The sequence below is a fragment of the Chelmon rostratus genome, chromosome 14 (genome assembly GCF_017976325.1).
Source record: "Chelmon rostratus isolate fCheRos1 chromosome 14, fCheRos1.pri, whole genome shotgun sequence".
NCBI lineage: Eukaryota > Metazoa > Chordata > Actinopteri > Chaetodontiformes > Chaetodontidae > Chelmon > Chelmon rostratus.
Window position 1 is genome coordinate 8,601,881 of NC_055671.1, and position 24,104 is coordinate 8,625,984.

At 42.9% G+C, this 24,104-nt stretch overlaps 1 protein-coding gene across 6 annotated transcripts in view; it reads left to right on the top strand.

Annotated features, from left to right (window-relative positions):
* The window catches only part of LOC121616998 (RNA-binding protein Musashi homolog 2), a 238,794-nt gene that overhangs the window by 192,832 nt on the left and 21,858 nt on the right, over positions 1–24,104 (top strand). For 3 of the 6 annotated variants that reach the window (XM_041951942.1, XM_041951943.1, XM_041951946.1), the window contains exon 11: positions 17,219–17,338. The exons of 1 other annotated variant lie outside the window; for it this stretch is intronic. In XM_041951942.1, the coding sequence (XP_041807876.1) occupies positions 17,219–17,338 (120 nt within the window). The remainder of the gene's footprint in view (positions 1–17,218; positions 17,339–24,104) is intronic. 2 more of the 6 variants (XM_041951944.1, XM_041951947.1) reach the window with 1 other exon arrangement.

Genomic DNA, 24,104 nt, shown 5'->3' on the forward strand with positions numbered 1-24,104 from the left:
CTTGCACGTACAGGACTTTGATGGCGAGCCGTGGTATTGTCAGTGTCAAATGAAAGCAGAGGGGACTGTAATGCATGCAGGCAAATGTGACATGTCGTCGCTTTCTGCGCGGATGTAAACATCCCCTCTGTTTAACTTCATCTTAAAGTCCAGGTTTTGTTCAGGCTGTTGCTGTCTTTCCCTTCAAATCGCAGCCGTCCCTCAGACTCATGTCACCGCACTGCTGTCATCATGTGATAAAATAATGAGCTGGAGCTAAATCTCCATATTCATTTCCCGTCCCTGAAGTGGCCTCACTTTGAACTGAGCATCATCTCTGCTTTTGCCAAAAATCCTTTCCACACACCCGAAAAATGCTCAAAAAAAAAGAAAAGATACAATGTTTGGGACTCTGATAACCCCTGTTTCTGAGAGCGGTGTTAATCAATCTGATTGACATCATTTGCATAATTGAGGTTAACTTGCTGAAAAAAGGGAACAACATGCCAAACCCATTCTGCACTAGCAGGCTACCTAAAAGGTGGATTCACCCAAATAACAACCAAAACACATTTTATACTAAATAGCAAATTTTCTCACTTCCTGCACATCATTTGGGTTTGATTTGCCAAGCTTTTGAAGTATCTGAGTTCGGCGCTGCCATCCCAATCAAGGATTCAGATTTTTCCCAAATTTGAGACATTTTGCTTCCTGGAAACAGAAGCACGCTATCCCAGGATCCCAACATGACTGCTTTAGTTTATTATTTGTGGCAAGGTACTAGAATAAACATAATGTGAACTTTGCATGCAGCTGGAACTCTGCTATAGCTGTGAGGAATATGAAACGCCGAGTTCATCGCCTGTGATCCGTCTGCCGAGAGCAGCCTCATGGAAGTGATATGTGTCAATTCTTCACTGCGTAAACGAAATTCGTTAAAAGGAAGCAATTCTGCAATTTCAGAGTCATTCTATTAAGATGAGATGGATTCTACATTCTGTTAGCGTTCTGTAACAGCCAAGCAATATTAGATTTAGTAATAAAATCAACGATTAGTCAAAGTTAAAAAGAAAAGCTCCCAGAAACTCTCTCCACTGTGCTGGGCTAGAGATAATATACCTCTAGAGTTAAGTGAGGCAACGTCTTTGTTTACATTTTGGGTGAACGAGCTCTTTAACAGATGCTGCGCTGTTGCTATCATCAACTGGATGCAGGAATAAATATGCCGTTTCAGTGAGCCGACAAAATTGGCAGGTATCCTGTATAACGCTGTCAGATGGCTTTAGAGCGACGTCGGGGTGGTACATATCTGTGAATGTAGGTATCAGTATCACTTAGTGGTAGTCGACATGTCAGTCATGCAGCTTCAGTTTATCGTCAGCTTTTGAACACACACAGACCTGCCTGTGAACATACAGCATCAGGATCAGTGTGCATCTCAGCGAAGGCTTGTTGTTAACATGGCGCTTAACCAATTCAAACTGACAGTTGCTTTCTTCAATCAAACATATATACACCCCCCTCCCCCACACTCCCCCTAACCGTACATGAAATAGTGAATAATTCATTTCGGAAAGGTAGAAAACAACATGCACACTGTCAGTGAGTTGTTCAGAATTGCAGCTGCTTTTGAGAGATGTCTGCATTAGCCCAAAGAAACCTTGAGAGTAACGTTTACGATAAACGATGTTGTGCGCTGCCCTGCTCATCCCGCGTGGCAGCTGGGGCGAGAATCAAAGTCTGAAAATACAGCACACATCAGCGTTACAGAACTTGACTTAAATTATCAGACTTCAGAGCTAACATTTATCAGGCTACAAAGAGCAAACGAAAATTGAAAGTATCTTTGAATTAAAATGAGGAAGGAAAGGACCTCACTTTGAGTCTGTCAGACATTAAAGAGCGCACAATTCCCTAGATACTGCAGTTAAAAGCGGCTGGATAGTGCTGATTTTCAGATTGCTTCAAAAGAGGAGAAGAGGGAAAAGTTTTGTTGAAATTAGGATCCTCGCCTCATGCTGCGGTAGTAGAAGTAGGAAATGTGTCTGTCCCTTTTTGAGCTGACTGACATTTGCTTTTACTGTATCTGCTAAATTTCAAGTGGAGGGAGCAGTGCTTAGCCACAGCACCACCTGGAGAGAAGCTGCATTCATTTCATACTCTCCATGAATTCATGTCGGTTTTTTCTTCATTCTGTCTGAGTAGAGTTTAAAACACATTGTGATTACCTGAGAATATGAAACCCAGAGTAGAATAATCAGATATTTTCTTTGTGTTTTTATCCATATATACCTAATGGACTAGATAGGATGCTATTTTTTCCCACCTTAAACCCAAAAAAACAGCTGTGGGTCTTCTAGAAACAGAGAAAGCAGGAGCTGACAAGGCATAAGGAACATTACTGTACATTATTCTCGTTTCTATGCAACAGTCTAATTAGCATTAGCTAGCTGATAAATGTGCTGTTGTATTATTCAACTTGCAGCGCCCAGGGGAACATCCCGGGATGGGCTGCATTTAAAGCGTGAGGTGTCTAGTTTGGAGGACCTTATGATTAAGGCGTCGAAAGCCACATTCAAAGAAGTATCGCGTTTGATCACAGCTTTCCAGATCAGACTGGTGTCATTTTTAAGATTACCCTAGGCTAAGACTGTATACAACGACAGGTCCTTGTGTTTGAGGTGCATATTAAAATGCAAATGGCTGCAAAGAAACTGGTTTTTAGCAATAAGTGCAGGTTAATCTTATGCACTGTAGTTTATGTACAGTGAGGTTTCTGCCAGTGGTAGCAGCAAACATGAAGAGGTTTAAGAATGGTAGTATACTCTATTGTGTGTATGATGTATGCATGAATATAGAAAAATGTAATTAAAAGAAGAAAATGTGGTGTGCATATGTGCATTATGCATGTGAAAGGCTGTATAAGTGAACATGAAAAGCAGGGGTACACACATCGTAGGCTCATATTGTACTTTCTATTGTTAACCAGTCTTGTATCCGTTCCTTTCATTAACCGCACATTAATGCGTGCGCACACACACACACACACACACACACACACAAGCAGACGAGCTGTATTCATACAAAGACTGAGATTCAGGAGCGGCATATGAAGGGAAGGTGGAGGGACTTAACCAGGAGCTTCTCTGCGTTCTCCCGTCTTCCTGTGCGACTCGCTGCCTCCACAGCCGTGCCCTTAGAGCCTCCCCTGGCATAAATGACCATTATGGCTCCATTAGGGCTGCTACTAGGAGGTCATTATGCTACACTGAAAAACCAGGGATGAAGATGTTAGTGGGGTCCCATCAGGGGAGAGACGCAGACTGAGTGAGAGAAAGACATAACACTCAGTCATCCAGCTACTCCAGATGTCATGACAGACAAACAGCAACTCAGGCCCAGTGAGTCAGCCTCTTAAGTGGTAAAAGAATGGAGGGAAAGGATGATTAAGGAGGGGAGAGGGCAGCGGTAAGTGTAGCAAGGGTGCAATGAGGACAGAGGGGTGGGTGATGTTGGGTTACCAGTTACCTTAACACTGAAGAGACAAACTATCCAGACTGTTTGTAAAAAAATAAATAAATATTGCATGTTGTCTCTCGTTCTCAGAACACATTTTAACAGTGTTGTGTTCGGGCAGGTTTGTTGCAGTCGGTGGATTGTTTTTTCTTTCCGTCTGTTTTTCTTGTCTTGTTGCCATATCCTTTTCTTGTCACACGCTTCATCTGTGTCAGATCTGTTTCCGCGGCAGATATGATGCGTGGGATAGCATGCCGCAGCCTCCGTCCCTCTGCACCTCCGACTCCACCAGCCGACCACGCCTGAGACGCAACAGCACACTCCGTCGCATCTAGCATTTCAAAAGCCTTAAATCAGTGTGAAGTAGATTTTTCTTTCCACATGAGTGTAAACAGGACTCAGCCCAGCAGGTGGTTCTGGATTCCACCGCAGTATGAAAACCTGCAGGGTGGCCTGTTTGAGACTGTCCCATGTTGAGACGCCATGATTTAAGTCACTTAACCCCAACTAGTGTACAGTACAATAAGTAATAGTAATAGTACATCTGGCTAATATATATACTACATGCACATTTATGTATGATTCAAAGGCATATGCAAGGAAACAAGTTACATGTTTAAATCCTTCAGTTTTTGAAAAAATAAAACCCATGTTGAGGATGTTGATGTTAGGTAACCAGGACGATCTGCAGAAAATAAATTGATGAGCATAAAACAGAAGCCAATAAAATAATAAAATGACAATTCCATTGGAGAATTGATTAATCCAAGTTATCAATCCCAAGAACATTTTTAACTGCAACTGTGCTACATCTTAGATTATCCTCCTCAAATATAGGCCACAGTGACAGATGTTGTGTGCATTGGGGTCATACCTACAGAAGGTGCACGTTGCTCTATGCAGCTGTAAGTAACAGTGAAAAGAAGACTGCTGACCTTTTGACCCCACTGGAAGAATATAGATGTACAGGGAGCAGCTGTTCTCTCAGCAAGTGGCATATAGGAGAAGAGAGCTGCTGAGCTGCAATTGTAATGAATGCAATTGGTATGATAGTGACTGCTCCTGAGGGCTGCATGCCCCTATAAACTGGGGCAGAGGCGATCAAGCATGTGATAAATGCACCAGAGGTCACACCAGCGCACTGGCATGAAACTCCAGTTAGCCTCCCAGGGTTTAGCAACTGTCTGCTGTTGGGAGACGGTGTTGACGTGGACTTTATAGAGCCATGAACTTCTGAAGCAAAGGTAGCTTCTGCGGGGTTGGTGGTAAAGGACGAGAAGACGTGGTGGCTGCGCGGGGATGTGTCGAGTTTCAAAGGACAAAGCTGCGCTGATGAGCGCAAGTGAACATGAGAAAGAACAGGCAAACCTTTTCCGATGTTAACAGGGTGCTAAAGCAAACTCAACACTTCCTGTAGCTCCTTTTCATAGCAAAGGCCCTCAGGCGTAGAAGTCTTTTCTGTAACAGCTCATCACAATGTTGGAATCAAAGACAAACTAAAGATGTGTTACATCCAGTGAGAGTCTGCTCCATTCATTTCAGCACAGTTAACTCCAGGTGCAGATATGCAAGCTGGCATTGCTCCAGAACCGCTGCGAAGACACCATTGTACCAACGCTCACTAATTAAAAGTTTGGAAGATGCCTTTTTAAACTTCTGTCCAATGAAACTCTCTTCTTGCTGGCTATAGTTCATTACTTCCTGTGTGGATGATGGTGCAGTTTGGGACACCATGCGCAGTCATTATCAGCAGATCTGAAGCTCTCTTAAGTATTCAGACATCTTGTATTTCCCATTTCAGTACAATAAGTACCGCAGTTCTTGGCTGCATTGCTGGAGCAGGTGGAAAAAATCACTGGCCTGAGGCTGATGAGGAGCTTACCTGTGTCATGGGTGCATGCAACATTGTCCTCCGTAAGACAGATCCCACTGTTTGTGTTTTTACGGCCCTCCTGAGACACGGCGGCGGCACACACAGCGGTGCTATCGGTTGAACGGGTTCCTGTTGAACTATAGTTACATGGCAGATTGTTTCTTAGATCCTGTGACCATCTCTCTACAAGCTGGGTGAGCTGTGACCCCAGCAAGTGGTCCCACAGGCCAGAGTGAGTGCTACAGGGCTGCAAGCAGATGGCCCTCCTGATGCCACACTGACTCACAGATTGGCTTTAATTGCCAAGGCTGATCATTAGCCCAATGGGTCTGTGGAGGCCGGGGCACTCCATGAGTCGCAGGCCTTAAAATAGAGCCTGACTAGGACCGTCGTGACCTCGCACACTTGAACGGCCATGCACAACACATTTTTCTCTCACACCCTTGGACACACACGCACACACACACACATACACACACACAGAGGCATAAAACTGACTCAATCAAAGACTCTTCAAGGCTATGTATGAAGGCAAAGGAGGTGGAGGGACTTTACCAGGGGCCTCTCTCTCCTTTCCTGTCTGCCTCTCTGACTCACTGTCTCCACAGCAATGCTGACTGCACACTCACACACACACACACACACACACACACACACACACACAGGGACGTGCACAAGCACACCATCACACATGCAGACTCTCCGAGCTCCCCAGGCCATGACTCTGTTCCCAGTGACAGTAGTGAGTGTGCTGCTCTGACGTCAGTGGACAGCACTGTATGTCACGCCCTATCTACTTCTGTGTGTGCAGTCATAGGGCTAGACTGCTCTCAGATAAGCCCTGCTCTCTATTAACAGCCCTCAAATCTGTTTTATGTACTTTGCTGTCAGAGGGAGACACTATGTGTTGCCGATGTGCTGTGTGTGTTTTCCTGGACATTGAGTAGAGGCGCAAGATGGATTCAACAGGTGTAGCAGCACCTACATTTACAGTATATATTTATCTGTGTAGATGCAGTGTGTACAAGTCTTTCTGCATGCTCACATGCAAGTCAGGTCACGTGCACATGCACGTGTGTCTCCTCAGGTGTGTGAGCACCTGTCTCTGCCACTGCTTCTGCAGTCTGACACAGGCAACGCTGAAAGACTGGCTAGTTCCTGAAAGGGAAGAGAAGCCTCACCTCATTTGCCCAGGTCTTAACTCACCCTAGGACAGCAGACACAGCCTCACACACTGAAGCAGGCAAACAGTCTGCCATGGAGACCCACAGTCTGGGTTCCTGTGGTGGGGAAGATGAGCTGCTGTAAAAGGCAGAGTGGCAATGCTAAAGCTCATTATGTCTCGACCGTTGAGCCGCTGGTCTAGAAATGAAACTTTAGCTGCCCTGCCTCGTACATGCCTGCCACCTTTAGACACTGCTTGAGACCAGCAGGAGAGACAGAGAAGCAGCACAGACATGGAAGTAGGCAGAGGAGTGCAATATGTGTGTGTCTGTTAGACCGTGCTCGGTGTCTGCTGCCTGTTGTTTTGATGCCACCCACTGTTCGAGAGCTCCAGGCCCAGCAAGTTGGGTAGTTGCTAGGTCTCTACACAGCTGCCCCCTCCTCTCCCTCTGTCCTTCCATCCCTCCCTCCTGCTGACTGTGCTAATAGCCCTCCAGTTGCTCTCATCCGCTCTTTCCCTAGTGCATGAACGCAGTGCATATGTATGTATAGGGTTTTTTTTAATTCAAAATATTTATATTGAAAACACTATTACATGACATAACAATAAACATGCACATGTACATCATTGTTTTTACATAAAAAAACACATTAAATATAAAGAGCCTAAAAAAATGCAAAATACAAAATCCCAATGAAGAAAGTGTGTAATCATGTATGCATATAACTCTGCATGCCACTCTTATGCGGAAACACTGCTTACACCCCCAGTAATCAAGTGGAAGCCAGTGTTGCAGTGCTATTTTTGGGTCATGCCACATTTTACCCTGCTTGCCCCTGGTATCTGGAGCAGTGGTAGATTGTGTAACAGCCAAGCAGTGCATGGAGCTGCCTAAAATATAATGGAGTCTGCAAGTGTTTTAACATGGCTATAAAATCATGTTCATGAAATAGTGTGCACAAAGCTGCTTTTTCTTATTATTATTATTATGAGCATTAACAAGTTATATTTTATTTTCACTCTAAAGTAGTAATTGCTGTGCATGTGTTTGTGTTTGTGTTTGTGGATTTGCACTGATCAGTGCAAATCCACAAGCACGTATTTAACTTGAATGGTGAAATGACACTTAATGCACTCACTTTCATTTGAGAAAACCTGAAATTACTCCCCTTCATCATTCAGCTGTCCCCTCCACTGCCACCCTCAGAACTGGGAGATGGACATTAAAATGCATAAAAAATTAAGGCTGTTTACTTGGACACTAATGAGAGGAGGCTTAAGTAGTCTAGTTTAATTAGTATGATTGGCTCTGTGGGGACCACACAGGCAGGGCCATAACAACTGATTCACTCGGCGCTCACAGGACCTTTTCATACTCTCTGACTGTCAGAACTGATGTCAGTGGAGATTGGACTGCAGAGACATGTTGCCTTTGCTGATCCCAGGTTGGAAAGGAGCACTGCAGTTAAATGCACTGAAGCAGACCATTACATAAGCACCACTGCAAGGTCAGACATCTGTGTCCTCCCTGTCTGTCTCTCTCTATTTAAGTCACCAGCATGAACTGCCTTGGATATTAGCGTTGTGAACCAAGACCCTGTCCCATTCACAACCCAGGGTCACTGTTTAAAGGTTTTCGCCCGATCTATTCTGGCAGATTTCTCCCTTCTTTTTGAAATACTATTCCATGTCTTATTATGTAGCTCTCCAATCTTCCTTCTTTAACTACTGTATGTATGTATGTGTGTGTGTGTGTGTGTGAGTGACTGAGAGTTATGTTGAGGCTTGTTTGCAAGCAGAATGTGTTAAGATCAATTCTGCAGCATAGGTGCCGTTTCCTTTTTACTGAAGTGCATTGGAAGGAGTACAAAGAAGAGGTCGAAAGTGCGGCTACACTTCAATAAAGAGCCTAGTATGTCCTCTTTGATACTATGCTGCCGTGCACTTCAGCTACAAAGAAACGGCGCTCTTGTCACTGGGAACTGAAGTAAAAGACACTGAGCTCACTTCACCACATCACAACATCACAGTCACTCACACACAGTGTACAGCTGTGTGATGTGTGTGCAGTTTGGGAGACCGGAGTTATTTCCAAGTTGAGGGTGTTTTGAGTCACATTATAATAAAGTGTATCAAGTATTTTTATTAATTCTAATTTATGATTGATTTATTCATGGCTAAAGTCATCTGTATAGCTTGTATACGGCACCTCGAGTGATACAGAAACTGGTAAGGCAATCCGCTATTCATTATGCTGGTTTTGACAGACAACATAGTGAGTATAGAGGCTGCTCTTCAGCTGAAGGGCTCTGGGTCGAGCCCCCTCATCAGCAAGAACCCGCCCTGCTGAAGTATCCTTTAGCAAATCACTCAGTCCTGCTAGCTCCGGCGAGGCTGGTCTGTAGCTCAACCTCACGGCACCTCTGACCTTCCTGTGGAGAAATCCACGGGAATCACATTATATTGTTTACTATCTGTAGTACGGTGGCTTTACAACACACACTGCTCTCCTCTGCAGGCGGATGCATGTTCGTGTGGGGCATGAATTCAGAACACACTGCAATTTCTCCATTTCTATCCAACCTCTTCTCGGCATAATGGTTACAGTGGATAGGATGATGTGACTTGGTGTGTCAAACAAATTTTAGTGCATGATTACGGGTAAGTCTGTCTTGTAAAGGGACAGAGCAGTTCTCCTGCATCGTGCCGGATTTTAGTTCTGTGCTTCTGAAAGGTTACCCGGTTTAATTTTTACCAAATATATCTCCTTCCTGACCTCATCGTTTTGTTCAAAGATATAAGATACGCGTGCAATTACGACCATAAAGCCAGGCTTTGCGGAGCTCTGGGCTCACTCCACTTCTGTAATTGACTTTTTCTCTCCCCAATAAGAAGCCACAAAGTCTTAATGGCAAAGGATCAGTGTGCCAAACGGTTTCATTACATACAGAAACCATTACCTTTGGCAAAAAGAGAGCCAGAGCTTAGGCAAAGGGAGACACACGGAAATAAACACACACAGAGTAGTGAAGCCATGTAGGATCATATCAGTGAGCAACAGAAAATTGACTATCCTTATCATACTGTATAGAGGTAAGGGGGTCCTGGTGTTAAAGAGTAAATATGTTGGCCTTATACTGTATTTAGAGCACTCCTAGCAGTATTAAAACACACACACCTGAATTGTGTGCGAGGCAAAAGCTCTCAAATGGCAAACCACAGCCTGGCTGAATGTATGATGAAATGCATCAGGTCCTGTTGTCCACTGTTGTGGAAAAACACTAAACGCAGTGGAGTGGTTGACGTGAGCAGCTGTTACGCTACCCGACACGTCAACCCACGTTTCAGTATCTCACGATACTGGGATATCATATTGAGGCGTAGCTGTACTGTGTCTGCGGCGGACTGGTTGGACTGTCCTTTGCTTAACTTTTCCACCGTCTCCACTCCAGCCGCTCCGTTTCAAACCACCCGCCCGGCAACCTGTTCTCTGTGTGACCTTTGTGGGCGCGTGCACAAAATCCAAACACTGAGAGAAACCAGACATACAAATGGCAAGATTAATTTGAATGATTGACAAGCAACCCAGCCCTTTTAATCAAGTTATGCTTACTCTGATTAGGACCTTAATGTGAGTAAGATAACCCGGTTAAGGTGTTTACATGAGAGTTGCAATAATATGCGTATTGCATTAGTCTGGTTATAATTGAATTATTGGTGTGCATATAAATGCTCTTTCTCTCCCTCTCTCTCTGGCTCATTCCCAGACATCAGTGTCTGTATTTCATACGAGGGGAAGCCTCTGTGTGTACTGTAGGTCTCCGCTGATCAGAGGAGAGGTGAGACATGAGCATGTGTGCAGCAGTTCATATGAAAGCCACCTGGCTCTCTCCAGCTCTGTGATTTATGCCTTTGATAACAACAACCCAGAGATGCTTTCAGCAACAACAAAGTAGCGCTGAAGGATGACAACAATGGGACACTTGTCAGTCTGGAGATGAAAAGATGTCTTGCTAGGTGGTTGCCTCTTTTGTAACTTTGATACATATTTTTTTCTTTTGTTTTGTTTATTTGTCTGCGTGTTTCTCTATATCTTATCAAAGGTTATTGATGAAGCAGAATGTGAAGTGGAGTCAGTTTTCCGTCTTTGACAGAATGCCTCCCCCCTCCTGCGAGAAGGCGGCAGTGTGCTTCACTGCCTCTGCTATGACTTATCAACAGACTTATTTCCGCTGGCTTGTCCTTCTTACTGTCATACAGTGACAGGAAAAAACATGCTCCTCCTGTATGATTTCTCATTTTTTTTCTCACATTTTTCACATTGAATTTGCTCAGATCTTTTCCTTGGTTCATCCTTGTAACTTTCTGAAGTATTATAGGTGAAACAGGAGTGTGTACAGTAAACCACAACATGGAACTTAGCCTAATAGGATAAATGGGGCCACCTGGTTCAACAGTTTGGTCCACACATACCCACTGTGGATAGAAAGCATCTGTAAGGTATTGAGCACAACTGTTACGTTGTTAAACCTAAATAAATAATTAGTCGACACTCTTATGATGCACATGCATAAAAGAAAAAATGTCTGGTTAATTACATTTACATAAACAGACAGACCTGCTTTTTAAATCAACCTTCTGTTTGGTTTCCATTTATTTGTTTACAGTGAGATTAGCCCAGTTTTAATGGGAAACTGGCTAAATAAAATTGAGCATTAATTTATCAAGACGCATCAGTAGTCCATCATTAAATACATTTTGCTTGTTTTGGTACTTTAATTTTAAATTAAAGTTTATATCTACCAGCTACTCAACTTAATGTTAGTTTAATGTATGAGCATTTATACTTATTTTCATTTCGGCAACTGTATCACATACAATTACAAGTAAGACCTGACTTTCAAAAAAAGAAGTAATTTCCTCAAATTGCTGCCATTATATTCCACCAGGCCTGCTATTGTACATAATACAACTCATAATCTAACTCCCCTCAACATAGTGCAGTCTAACCCCCCCCACCCCCCTCCTTTTTTTTTGTGTGTGTGTGTTTATATATTACTCTGTATCTGCAGTTAGGTGTGTATGCATACATGTGTATGTAATTATGTATGACTACTTTGTAGATACTGAGTAACATATCTGTTTTAATTTCCTGATTTTACATGCATTTTTTTTCTCTTTGCATTTTTATTACGCATTTTTGTTAATTAATTATTTATTAATTTTATTTTAGTTATTTATTTTTTCTCTCCCTCTTGTCTGGGGTATTGAGTTCTATTGTGAGTGTATAATATGAAAATCAATCAAAATATTTGAATAATAATAAAATACAACTCATAATCTGACACTGAGAGGGACCATACTTACTTGAATGTAGTTTTTATAGCACCTGCAGCCACTCTTCAACTTCTTCACTTTTACTCAATAGGGAATATTTAAACAATACAGTATATCTGTATTTATCTAATGCAAGGGATTTAGATTTTTAAAACTACCAAAAAGGACTTTATAACAGCACCATGCAACACTTACATTGATTTAGTGCTGTAGAAGAAAAGCACTTAATTGTAGGTGTGGCCACTATGTTTTACCTGAGTGTAATCTAATCTCATTTCTTGACATATTTCTCTCGTCCAAAATCCAGAATTCCATGAGAATGGATTAGACACTCGCGTCCTGGCCTCATTTCTCCCTCAATTTCTCATTCTCTTTGTCCTTTCTTCTCTTTGTCTTCCTCTTCTAGTGATGTGCCTGCTGTCCTTCTCTGTTCATCAGTCTCACTCATCTCTGCTCTGTACTGCTCATCTGTCTCACTCCTGTCTGCTCCAAAAATCGACTCGCTGCAGGCTGAAAGGCTTGTTCACAAGCCCCTTTCCCAAATCCAAGCTACTGTGTTAACCAATGTAGCATGAAGACTCTGTTAGCCAGCAAGCTAATCCTAGTTAACTGCACTCCAATACTAAATTTAATTAGTATTATTAAATATGTCTGTAACATTCTTCTCATTTGCTGTCATGATGTTTCTTTGCTAGTTTAGTATAATGTTGTTGTATTGAGTCTTGGTGTTTTGCAAGGCCTGATTAGTTTTCAATTTTAGACAAATATTAAAAATAAAACAGACATAGGCCACTTTGTCCATAAGGCCTCCATAGAATACCAGCTGTCCCTGGGCTCCTCCTGTGCATTAGATACTTGACAGTCTTCTTATAGCAGAAATGACTGGAGTGCTCTGTGACTGATGGAGCTCCTTTGTCAATGACAGAGGGGGGGCTGCTGCTGGCAGTTTTGGGCCAAAGAACAGTACAGATTACATTAACATCAGTCAAGCTGTTGTCAGACTGGTAGGACATAAATAGGACCTTATTGATGCATAATGCAACAACTTTTCATTGTGACGTTTTCTGAGTAATAGGATCAGAAAGTGAGTCTGTGGCGAGAAAGGCAATATGCCAAAAAAGATCTGCAGAAATGTATCAGAAATAGTGCATCAGGAGAAAAATCAGAGGTAATGTGAGGAGCCTCCAGCACAAGTTAAGATCATACTGTAATGCAAAACTGCAAAAGGATATAGGTCAGTTTGTAGGGGTCACATTCACTTCATTCACCGTCTGCACTAGATGAGCACACACACCCTGATGAGCACAAATGCAGGCAGTGTGGGCCCCAGCAGAGAGCACTATCACACAGCAGCCATTTTCCTCTGACGTTATGGTCAGGGTGGGGAGCTCAAATGCTCTTATCAAAAGGATAATGTTGCACCGCTGTGCTCCAGGTTGCAAGTGGTACAAACGTAAGGAATCTGACAAATTGTTATTATTTTCACTGCTTCTCGGTTCATCTGCAAATGAAAAGACAGTGGAGAGTGGAAATCTATCCGGCAGGCTTTCCAGTAAAACAACATATTTGCAGCTAACAGCTAACATTAGCATTTAACCACCTCCAGGTAACATTAGTGTTAATAGTGTCACACGATACGATAGGAAAACAAACTCTGAAATATCAGCGCACATCTTGGATGCATTTATTTAAGCCTGGAAGTAAAACACACTGGATGTCATCAAGCTTGCCTGACAGTAGCTAATGGCTTATCAAATATGTTGTTTAACCTTAAAATATGCTCGATGTCCCTCCAGATTTTCACCATTCATTGTTTTTTCCAGTTGCTGATCAACGGAATCAATGCAATTTCACGATTCTTCTGATTCCCTTTATTTAAGACTGGCACGGTCATCAACAATTGATGTGTGTGAAAATCGTGCAGTGCAACTGCTGAGCAGCTTGAAAACATGGTGACATAATGTTGAGGAATACATCATCAGTGGTCCTGATGGGGTCTAGAATTAATGTGCCCAATCACATCACCTCCTTCTCTCTGCTTTAAAAACAGTCTGCAAAGTGCTTTGACTGTTCTATAATAGAGAAAACAAAGCTTTTGACCTGGCCTGCGCAGGCAGTCGGTGCAAGCAAAAATCCCGGGAAACCTTGACACCAAAATTGCACTGTGCTGTTTGATCACTATGACACTGCCCCTACTGCGCTTCTCCTCCTACTTCAGTACAGTCAAGTTCACAGAGACTCACAAAATACAGGTGCAGGTAGAAAAGAACCGGTGTGCGCCCGAGAAAAATGCCACTTTACAGGCATAAAGCGCCAGTGTGTGCTATGCACTGTCATGAAAATGGAGCCTTATGTGCTCTGAATGCACATTGTGCTCCCTCAGCACAGAACAGACAATTCCATGAATATGACATTCTGCCTGGCAAGTTACTTTAGCTGGAAGTTTATTTTGGCTGGAGGTGGACGCGGATGCTTACAGGGTGACAGTTGCATCATTTCTTTGAATGTTGGTCAATATTAGTAAACAGTGGAGTTAAAAAACGAGTTCATGTCATAGCTGAAAGGACAGAGTATAAAGTCAGTTCAAGCTTTTTGTCGTGAGAGCGCAGAGTTACTACATAGAACAACCTCAGAGTGGAACACTTCTGTAGAAATTTGCAACTATTCTTGTTGTGGATATAAATAATTTATGAAATGTTAATGTTTTTGCGGAGGAAATGTAATTCTTTTCATGGAGAGAGGGTGAAACGTTCAAAAGTGCTCATCTTTCTTAAGGTCTAATCTCTCGTCCTCTCTGTGTGCACTCCTGAAGAAGGCTGAATTTCTGTGCTGCAGGCTTGAGGAGAGAAAGCTGAGGACAGTTCCCCGGAGTCCGGACACCAAGGCCCCCGGGCCTCCACAGCTCATAAACAGATGTGTCCTTGTCCCCAGCCAAGCGCAGCCACTCAAGTGGCAAAGCAGGGGCCCAATAATTGTGAAGAATTGAAAGCTAAATATTGGCTTTATCTCCTCAGTAATAAAAGGGCCATGAAATTGATTTAATGCTGCAGCGCTTCTCTTGGGTGGCTTCTTACAGCGTGAGCACAAAACAATGAGCAGCAGCCATCTATTAATTAACCCACCTAATCCTGCAAAGTTAATCTCTCACCACAACTTTGCCCGCAACTAACTTCCAAGCCAGTGGGTCTATTGGGGGTGTCATGACAATGGCAGCGAGGGGAAGATAGATTCAGCACTTAGGAAAGGAGGGAGAGAGGGGAAAAGAGTGCTGTATGAAACGCTGTTCCGCCCAGCAACCATGGGGACACTGTAAGTGGAAATGCAGGGGTGCATGGCCATCATTAGCATAGTATCAGAGTCGATTTGTGTATTTGTGAAGAGGCGGAGAATATCTGCAGCGGCATAAATGCGGCTGACTTAAGTTGCCTTTTTCTTGTCGTCTTTTTTTTTTTTTTTTGCAGGCTTTTTCCCCTGTCACCATGCCGCCTGAGTCCCTTATTCTATCCTGAGCTGTTAGATAGTTGGGGGGGAAAGTGGCATTTCTTTCTCTTCTTCACCTGCCTGCCAGTCGCAGCATGACGGCACCTCACACCCAGCACGCACATTCGTGGTTGTATTGTGTCGACGGAGTTGTGAATTACCTCCTTCTCAGCCAGCTGATGAAAAGCTATGTGTTTTTCTCTTTGGCTGCGGCTCATCTGACCCTGCCCTCTCACCTCCTCCCCCTCCCTCCCTCCCTCCCTCCCTCTCATCAGTCTTTTGTGTGAGCCCCTCTTCGTGGAATAACAGTACAAGGCTGACTCGGAAAATAGGTCACCCGCTAGTGCTCCTCTCACCTCCACAGCATTCAAAAAATAATCCTCTAAGGTGTCCATTTTGTAATGTCTAAACCACGGTCTCCAGGATTTGGCCAAAACATAGAAGAAACACACACACCCACACACACACACACGGCGCGAAAAAAAAGAAATCAAGAAAAACTCCAATTGAGAGAATTTGGAGATGCCTTTTTTTTCTCTCAAGTAAGGAAAGCATTTCCTGTGGAGATAATTTTAGGAGGCTGATTAGGCATAGACGGTGTTGAGCCCAGAGTGAGGAATCTCATCACCACTAATGACATGCCATTCCTGTGCTGAGAGAAGAACCCAGGCCCTGGGCATGGACTAGCCTCTGTCAGCCACCTCTAGCTACTCTGTTCATTAAGGCCAACAATGTAATTACAATTCACAGATACTGCGTTCGGCTTAATTACAGACTGATTATTAGGTTGATATTTGCTGGAATAATCAGACCCTAAAGAAGCGGATTCATATTCTGCATGGTATTCAGCTCTTATTATCAAAAACTGACAATTTATTTGCCTTTTGCGAATGCTTACATGTGTTTCAAGCTTAAGGCTTCAGAAGCCTCAGTGTCGCGGCAGCATTAATGTTTACATAAGATGAAACAAGCGCAAGAGCCTTGTTAAGTCTTCACACTAGCTAGCAGATCGAAGTCTCCTCTGAATGGCAAATCATGCAACAGATGTCTCCATCTGATTGTGGGAAATGCTTTTCTACTGTATGTCTTGTAGCCCAACAACAACAAAAACCTGTGGAAGGCTTTGTCTCTTGCATTACGGTGGACGATTCTGATTCCATAGAAAGTCTCAGTAATTGGGAGCACTCCTGAACAAAATGCAGGGGTAGTCCCCAGAGGAAGGGCTATTATGCCCATGTCTGTGCAGCTCAGAAGTGGCTGTAATCTTTCAACCAAAGCATGCGACATGAACACCCCCCAGAGCCAAATGCCTTCACTAATATAATCAGGGACTTGGTGAATTGCAAAAGTCAGTTTACTCAGAGTTTTACACATGAATAAGAATTTGCACCTTTTCAGCCAGACAGGTGTTTTCTACGCAAGGAGATTTTAAGGTGCAAATAATAATATGATCATGCTAATGTAAGTTACTGATAATGAAGTTTTAATCATAAGATCATAAAGTAATTTTTTTGTTTTGTGCTTTTAATATAATTTAATGTTCGCCTCATGATGATCAGGACAAGCATGTTGAAGCTGCACTTCACGTCAGCCTGTTTTATTTGAACCTTATATTCGGGGAGTTGCTCATGGCTATCTGTCTGCCTCTGTGTGTGGATCAGTGGATCTGCAGGGTTTTGAATATCACAGTGGGCTCAGTTAAGAGTCTGCTGATAGATGTCGCCCTGACATGAGCCCCCGTCTCTGACAGCCATGGTTTTATCCCGGAGCTCAGCGCTGGTATCAACATACTCCTGTACCTCTGGGGTGTACTCATCCATGTGCAGGAAGTGATGTGTGTGTGTATATGTGTGTGTATGTGCCTGCAGGCTTCCCAGCGACAGCATACGGACCGGTGGCGGCGGCGGCGGTAGCAGCAGCGCGTGGCTCAGGTAGGGGGGCCCGTGGAAGAGGCGGCTACTTGGCGTACCCACAGAGCACAGGGCCAGGTAAACGCTCTGTCCATGTTCTGTGTGGCTGCTGCTCTCTCCAACTTCTCCTGCTCTGCTTCTCCCATAGACGTAGTCCCCCGAGCCCACACGCACACACTCGGCAACAATTCGACTTTAGACTGACTGTACACACACACACACACACACACACACACACACACACACACACACACACACACGGCAGAGATTGTAGCCAAGATCTCTCTCTCTGTACACGGTGCTTGTTCACTGTAAAAACTGTTGCTTTGATCTGACTCCAAAAATCTCAGGCAACAGTTTCCAACCATTTTTTGTAAGTTTAGTAAAGTTTTCAGCATTTTGAGTTTGGGAAACTCAATAATAACTGGAAGACTGAAAACTGAGTACAGCCTATACGAAAAAGCCAAGAAAATGAACTCAACCAGCTTCACTAAAGTCAGCATATGAATTACAACAGACTTGAATAAACAGTAAAATTTTAAAGAGTCATAAGAGAGAGTTGGAATATAAGAAATACATATCAGCTCCTCTTTGTGGGTGTATTGCATCAAATCTCCTTTGAATAATTGGAAAGCATTAACATAATTTACATTTTAACAAATACAATGACATTTTAAAAAGTATCATAATGTATAATAACATTCAATCATTTAGGTTTGTTAACCTAACATTGACTAACCAGCTGTAACAAGGAGAAAATGTAAACATTGTTCATTTAAAATGAAAGTCAAACGACTTCAGAGACATTAGAAGAAAAGCACTCGTCGTTCCCTCCACTAAAATTACACTTGACCCTGCAGTGTGTTTAATATCAGTCTCCAAAATACCTAACCTCGCCATTTAGTTAGAAAGTCCACGTTCCTGCAGAACCTTCACAGCTCCCACACAGCGCTCACTCTGGAGCATACTTTAGCTTTGCAGACACTACGCAGCACTGACACATGTACTGAGGGGGCCAATATTCACTGTTTCCAAAATGACAAACCTCAGAAAGGAGTCACAATTTTAAAGTGCAGTTCAAAGTCTCATTTATAAACACTCTCCCTTAAACCATGGACTTCAAAAAGAATTGCCCACACCATTAAAAGAAAAAACCTTAAGCTCCACGCTGTACCCCTCATACTGGACCGCACAGCATGAACACACAGGCTGGAGTACACAGTGAGACGAGCCTTGCACAAGCCGTGTCAGCCCAACAGGCTAATGTACTTTTGGGTTGGTTTTACCCTCGGTGTTTTAAGTCTCACAAAGAGTCTTTCAAAGACTTCTCAAGTTCCAAAAGTTTGGGAGGATGCTTCAGACTGAGGGTGTCTGTCAGGCCGAGGAAAAGGCTGCATGCGCCAGTCCCATTATCAGGACCAGTCAGCACTGAGATCCCCTATACGATTATTATAACTGCATCCTTTCACGAGAGTGCAAATATTTATTCCAGAGATATCAAGTGACTGAGTTCAGATGATGTCTCATTCACTCAGTCGTGCTGCAGTAAGACATATTTTACAAAGTGAAGAGCTGCAGGCTGACAAGGACACCGTCCAGCAGCAGGCCTCTTGGAGCTCGGTCCTCACCCGTCCAGCTGTGACGTCACGTAGGCTTAAAGTAAGCAGCTCCGCATCCTCCGAAGTCTTTGCTTCCGTGAATTTGTTGGTTAGTCTTATATACAGGTGCTATATAAAATACAACTGTGTACTCCTACTTCGTGTTCACAAAAGTTGACAAATATTTTAACCACTTCTGCAAAAATAATAGAAAATATGGAAAATAAATAAGAAAGCAAGCATATAAAAGGACCTAACTGCGTTTCCCCTATAACTCTGGACCTGTTCCAGAAATGTCATTGTTCACACATGCATACACTCACTGCAATTAAAAAACAAAATAACAAAGTGCTTTAGCCAAAAATAAAATGATGCAGGCCTGAGTCACGGCTTGGAAGCTAATGACCTAAAACAAATCACCGGCTATAGTTAGTGCAAGCCACCAAAATAAAACACACATGCAATGTTAGTCTGTACTCACAATTTGATGGGATGTTACATGAAGCATGAGCAAGGGAAAGACGGAGAACAGAGGAGGAACGGTGGATAAAGGCTGTGGGCGTATGTGAGGCCGGACGCGCCGACAGTCCAACACGGTGCTCTTGCTGGCAGCAAGAGTTCAGAAGGACGCTGTAGCGTTAGCAGGCGGGAGACATCTAACTATACTCCTGACAGGGATGAGTACTAATCACCTCAGTCACATTAATCAAGCAAAGGCTCATATGCTATATTATACCGAGATAGTTTTATCTCAGTATAATATAATATGACATTATATATGAGTGTATATCACAATTAGCGCCCTAGCATGCTCAGAACACCGCCACTCTTACAAACTGCATCAGATTGGTAAAGTTTTGAATGACATGTGTTTACCTGTGTAGATCTCAAGTCCTCAACCAGGTGGCTCAACTCGACATTACCTTATGGACATGTGTACTCTACATCCGCTGTGTTCACTTAGCCCAGCTGCATCTGTTTGTGTGTGACCTGCCCGCAGCTCACACTGTGCTGTCACCTCCACAAGTTGTCTTAAACTTGGACTAAAACACTGAAAAAAAAAAAGTACTAATGTGTCTTAAGTAGAGTATAATTCCTAGGAGACTCCATGCACAACTGACCCCAGGAAGCCGCGCTGCCAGAAAAACAAATTCAGACTGGCTGTGTGTGCCGGGCTGTCACCGCAGGTTTTGTGAACTCATCTTTATTACAAAGTTTACAAAAACAATTTCATTACAGGAAATGAAGCGTTGTTGAAATTTTGACACCCATTAATTAGGCATACCTTATGCAAAGACAAATAGAGGGGTAATTAATTTATTGATAATATCTACATTTTAAACGTGGATAGAGTGAAGTGTACCAGTGAAGGGCCTTCTTCAGCATATGCAAGTGTAAGTTTCTTAAAGGTGTAATCTGCACTGTTGGGTCCAACCGTAAGAAACATATCAACATATCCCAACTCCTCTGGATCCCAAACACATGATACTCCTCAGCCACAGCAAGACCAGCAATATTGCCGAAATAGAGTCCCGGATCTGTCAAGGGGCTCCTCACAAAGGGTTCATGATGATGATAAATTGTTCAATGTAGCCAGATTTACTCTATAGACAGTAAAAATCTTCCCACGTGGAAGTTTAATGAACAAAACTTAAATCAAATGGGGATCTTCAACATCTGTACTTGAAGCTTCTTGACATTAAAAAGATATGGTTACACATGGGTTTTTCCTTGAAATCTCCTTGCATCAGTTTTTTTTTGGAAAATATGAGATTTTTGAAAATGCAGATAGAGGATCTCTGAAAAATAGACATTTACACTTTGACTGCCAGAAGAATATTTGCTTTGCCAGATGAGAAATTATTTTCATTTGATATGTGATGATCACCACCAAACTCACCTAGTTATAGTAAAATGTCAAGTAAGTAGTAGCAGTAGTCAACCAGTTTCCACTACAGTCAGTCAGTGTTTTCTTCTTTTCCTCTACTCTGCTTTACGTTTTCGTGAGGTTTTGTCTCTGGTTTGACCTGATCAGTTTTCAACACGGGACACCTAATGGTTGTTTATCATGTCATCACTTCGCCAATGAGCGCTTATGCTAGTGTTGCACTTGTATGTTAGAGTATATGAGTAAATACAGATGCTTAAAAATCCAAATGCAAAGATCAGTCAGTCCTCTGTGTTTGCGCTTTATTCACATACAGATGAACATCTGCCAAGAGATTTGTTCCAAAAGCAGGACGCACGTTTTAAACACGGCATCGATTAGCTTGTTGGCTTCATTTAGGCATCCTGCTTTTTCCACCCTTACAACTGTAGATCATTCAGAAGCTGTCAATAATAGCTCCCCTGACTGAGCACACGGCCTCCAGGCTTTAGGGAAAAGTGCCTTTCCTAATCAGACATTCTTAATCATTAGAAGCTTGTTGGTGAAAATCTGCTTTAATTGTAACTCAGATGTTGTCTGGTTTGTACCTGAAGATACACACACTTGCGCATGAACACACGCGCGGCTGCGGTGAATGCACACTCCTTACATCTGCACACGCACATACAGACAAACAAATTCACCCACCTGTCCTCATTTGCACTTAATTCAAATCAACAGAGGGAACACTGGAAGCCAATCAGATGCTCTTTCTTTCACATCGGGCTATTTGATCTTGCATTTTCAAAACAAACAATTTGCCCAACAATTGCAATGAACATCACTAAGAAGCAGGAATGTTGATTTGGGGTTAGCAGCAGCCAGGAAGCAAGAGACGTGATGGCAACCATTATGTACAGTTTAATTCTGACAGCTGCAAATGGAAGGGAGACAAGCAAATGACTATGAACAGGGGGTGAGGGGAGGGAGGGGGGAGGGTTAGAGTGGTAAACAGTGACATCATGGGCCTGTTTTAGAGTACTTAAACAGCCAAGAGGCAGTTTTAAGGAAAATATCACTCGGTGAAATCTCCGTACTTCCTCAGTAAAAGGCAGATTCTGTCTGCAAATCAAGAGTATCATTACAACACGAACATCTGGAATATGATGTGATTTCAATGAACTCGTGAACTATCTGTAGGATGTTACCTAAATCAGCTGTTTCCTGTTTTATTGTTTCCATTTATTAACCACTCTGTTCTCCAGAGAAAAGCTTCAACAATGCACCTTGATGATATAACGAGTGCAGTCCTTTGTTCTGTGGTTTGTGGCTTTTTGACAGAGTGAAAAAAGGATTTATTGATGATTTATGAAGTGTGTGAGATGATGCTAATAACACACTGCATGGATTAATACATTCAGTGCTCTCTTCTTTCTGTACGGACACAGACAGAGCACAGATTGGACACAGATTGTTTAGGCTTGACCTTCCTCTCTGCGTAATGTCTGGGGATGTTGCTGCATCTCCGTCCTATCTTATGGATTCATCTGCAGCCCACTCAGCCCAAAACCAAGTCAGAAATAGCAATTCAAGTGGTTAAATGTTTTGCTAAATTCTCTATTTTTAGTGCAGATGAGGGTCTTTGTTGTAAAAAAGCCTTATGTGTGATGTCAGTGCAGATTCTTTGTGCTTTGACTCCACCTACAGTTCCCATAGAGCACCACATACTCTACTTTGACCCAGTGGGAGGGATGCAAGCCTGGTGCTTTGTCACCTCAATTGTCAGTCAAAACCACAGAATTTAAATCTGCAATAAGAATATAATGTATATCCCAAGTAAAATTATATTTCGACACTTGTGACGGTTATGATATAGACTCATGTTGCTTTAAGAGTGAGTTTTTTGTGTGCAGATGCTGCCTTTGTGCAGGCTGCGAGGCTTGTTTGTCAGCGATACACACACACTCACACACACACACACACACACACACACACACACACACACACACACACACACACACAGCGTCGTGAGATCGAGGAAGACATTTTCCATCCCTGACAGAGGGCACTTTCACCCTACTCCCGAAGCTCAACAGACAAAATGACAGCATGCTGACTTCCCTCTCTCTGACAGACCACTGCTGATGACAAGGTGTATTTTGGACTTCTCACTACGGCCTGCCACTTGGAGCAAACTACACCCTAGACGCAGCTGTAGTTGTGTACCATAACAAGAAAAGTTGCTGAAGACGTAGACAGCACTGTCTGTCTAACTTTGCTAAGATACTGTTTGTCCTACATAAACCGTACGTTAACATTTTCCTCAAGCTACCAGAGAAGATCTTACTGCTTATTTTTACATTTGCTAAATTTGGGAACTACATCTCTTGCAGCCTTGTACAGTGGCTCTCTAGTAGACTTACATTTAAATACTGCACAAGAACTCAACATACTTCTCTTACTAATACAGTGGTGTCCTTACTGTAAAACAATGCAGATTAAAGGTTTGACAGCTTGTAACTGTAGGTGAGTTTTCCATTTCAGGACAGGAACAAGCACCATTTATCACAGAGTAAACACTGGGTTATGGTTGCTTTCAGGGCAGGCAAGACAGCGTGTCTTATTTAGTAAAGGCTGAATCCACGGTGCTGTCAGTCCAGGTACTTTTTTGAAGAGGTGGGTCTTCAGTGTGCATTTGAAGAAAGTGAGGTATTTTGCTGCCCTGATCCTCTACCAGGAGCATGTTGCGCCACTATAGAGCAAGAACAAGGACCAGTCTTGATGCATGTTTGGGAGGACGTTTGAGAGACTCTGGCTCTAGGCAAGAAGTAGATCAGAGAGAGCTGGCTCCTGCACAGTTTACCATCGCCTGGAGGTAGAGAGGTGCTGGCCCTTACTGGGCTTTATATGCTGGTACCATAGGTTTGAGGCTGATTTTAAATACTGCAGGGTGCTACTGCAGGATGCAGAGGGCAGCCACATTATATCAGTTGCAGAGGCTGAACATCTGCATAGTTAAGCAGCATGGAGGAAATTGCTAATTTGGAGATGACTAATGCATCCACCAGCACCTGGTCTGCATTTAGGACAGGTATAATCCAGCTCTGCTGTAGAATGAAGGATGAACCTGCATGAATGAGCCACAGTTGCCACTCTAGCTGATACTAACAGGTAGTAGATGCATTAATGAGAATATTCAGACGTTTATGTCAACAACTTGCATACTGAATATGCATACTGATAAATCATCCTGAAGGCCTGCTAATGTAACAGATCTTTAAAAGAAGGCCGGTTATCATTCGGCTCATTTTAAAGTAGACTTATCTGAAATCTCCTGTGCTGCAGCATTGTCTGGTACAAACAGTGGAAAATGCAAGTG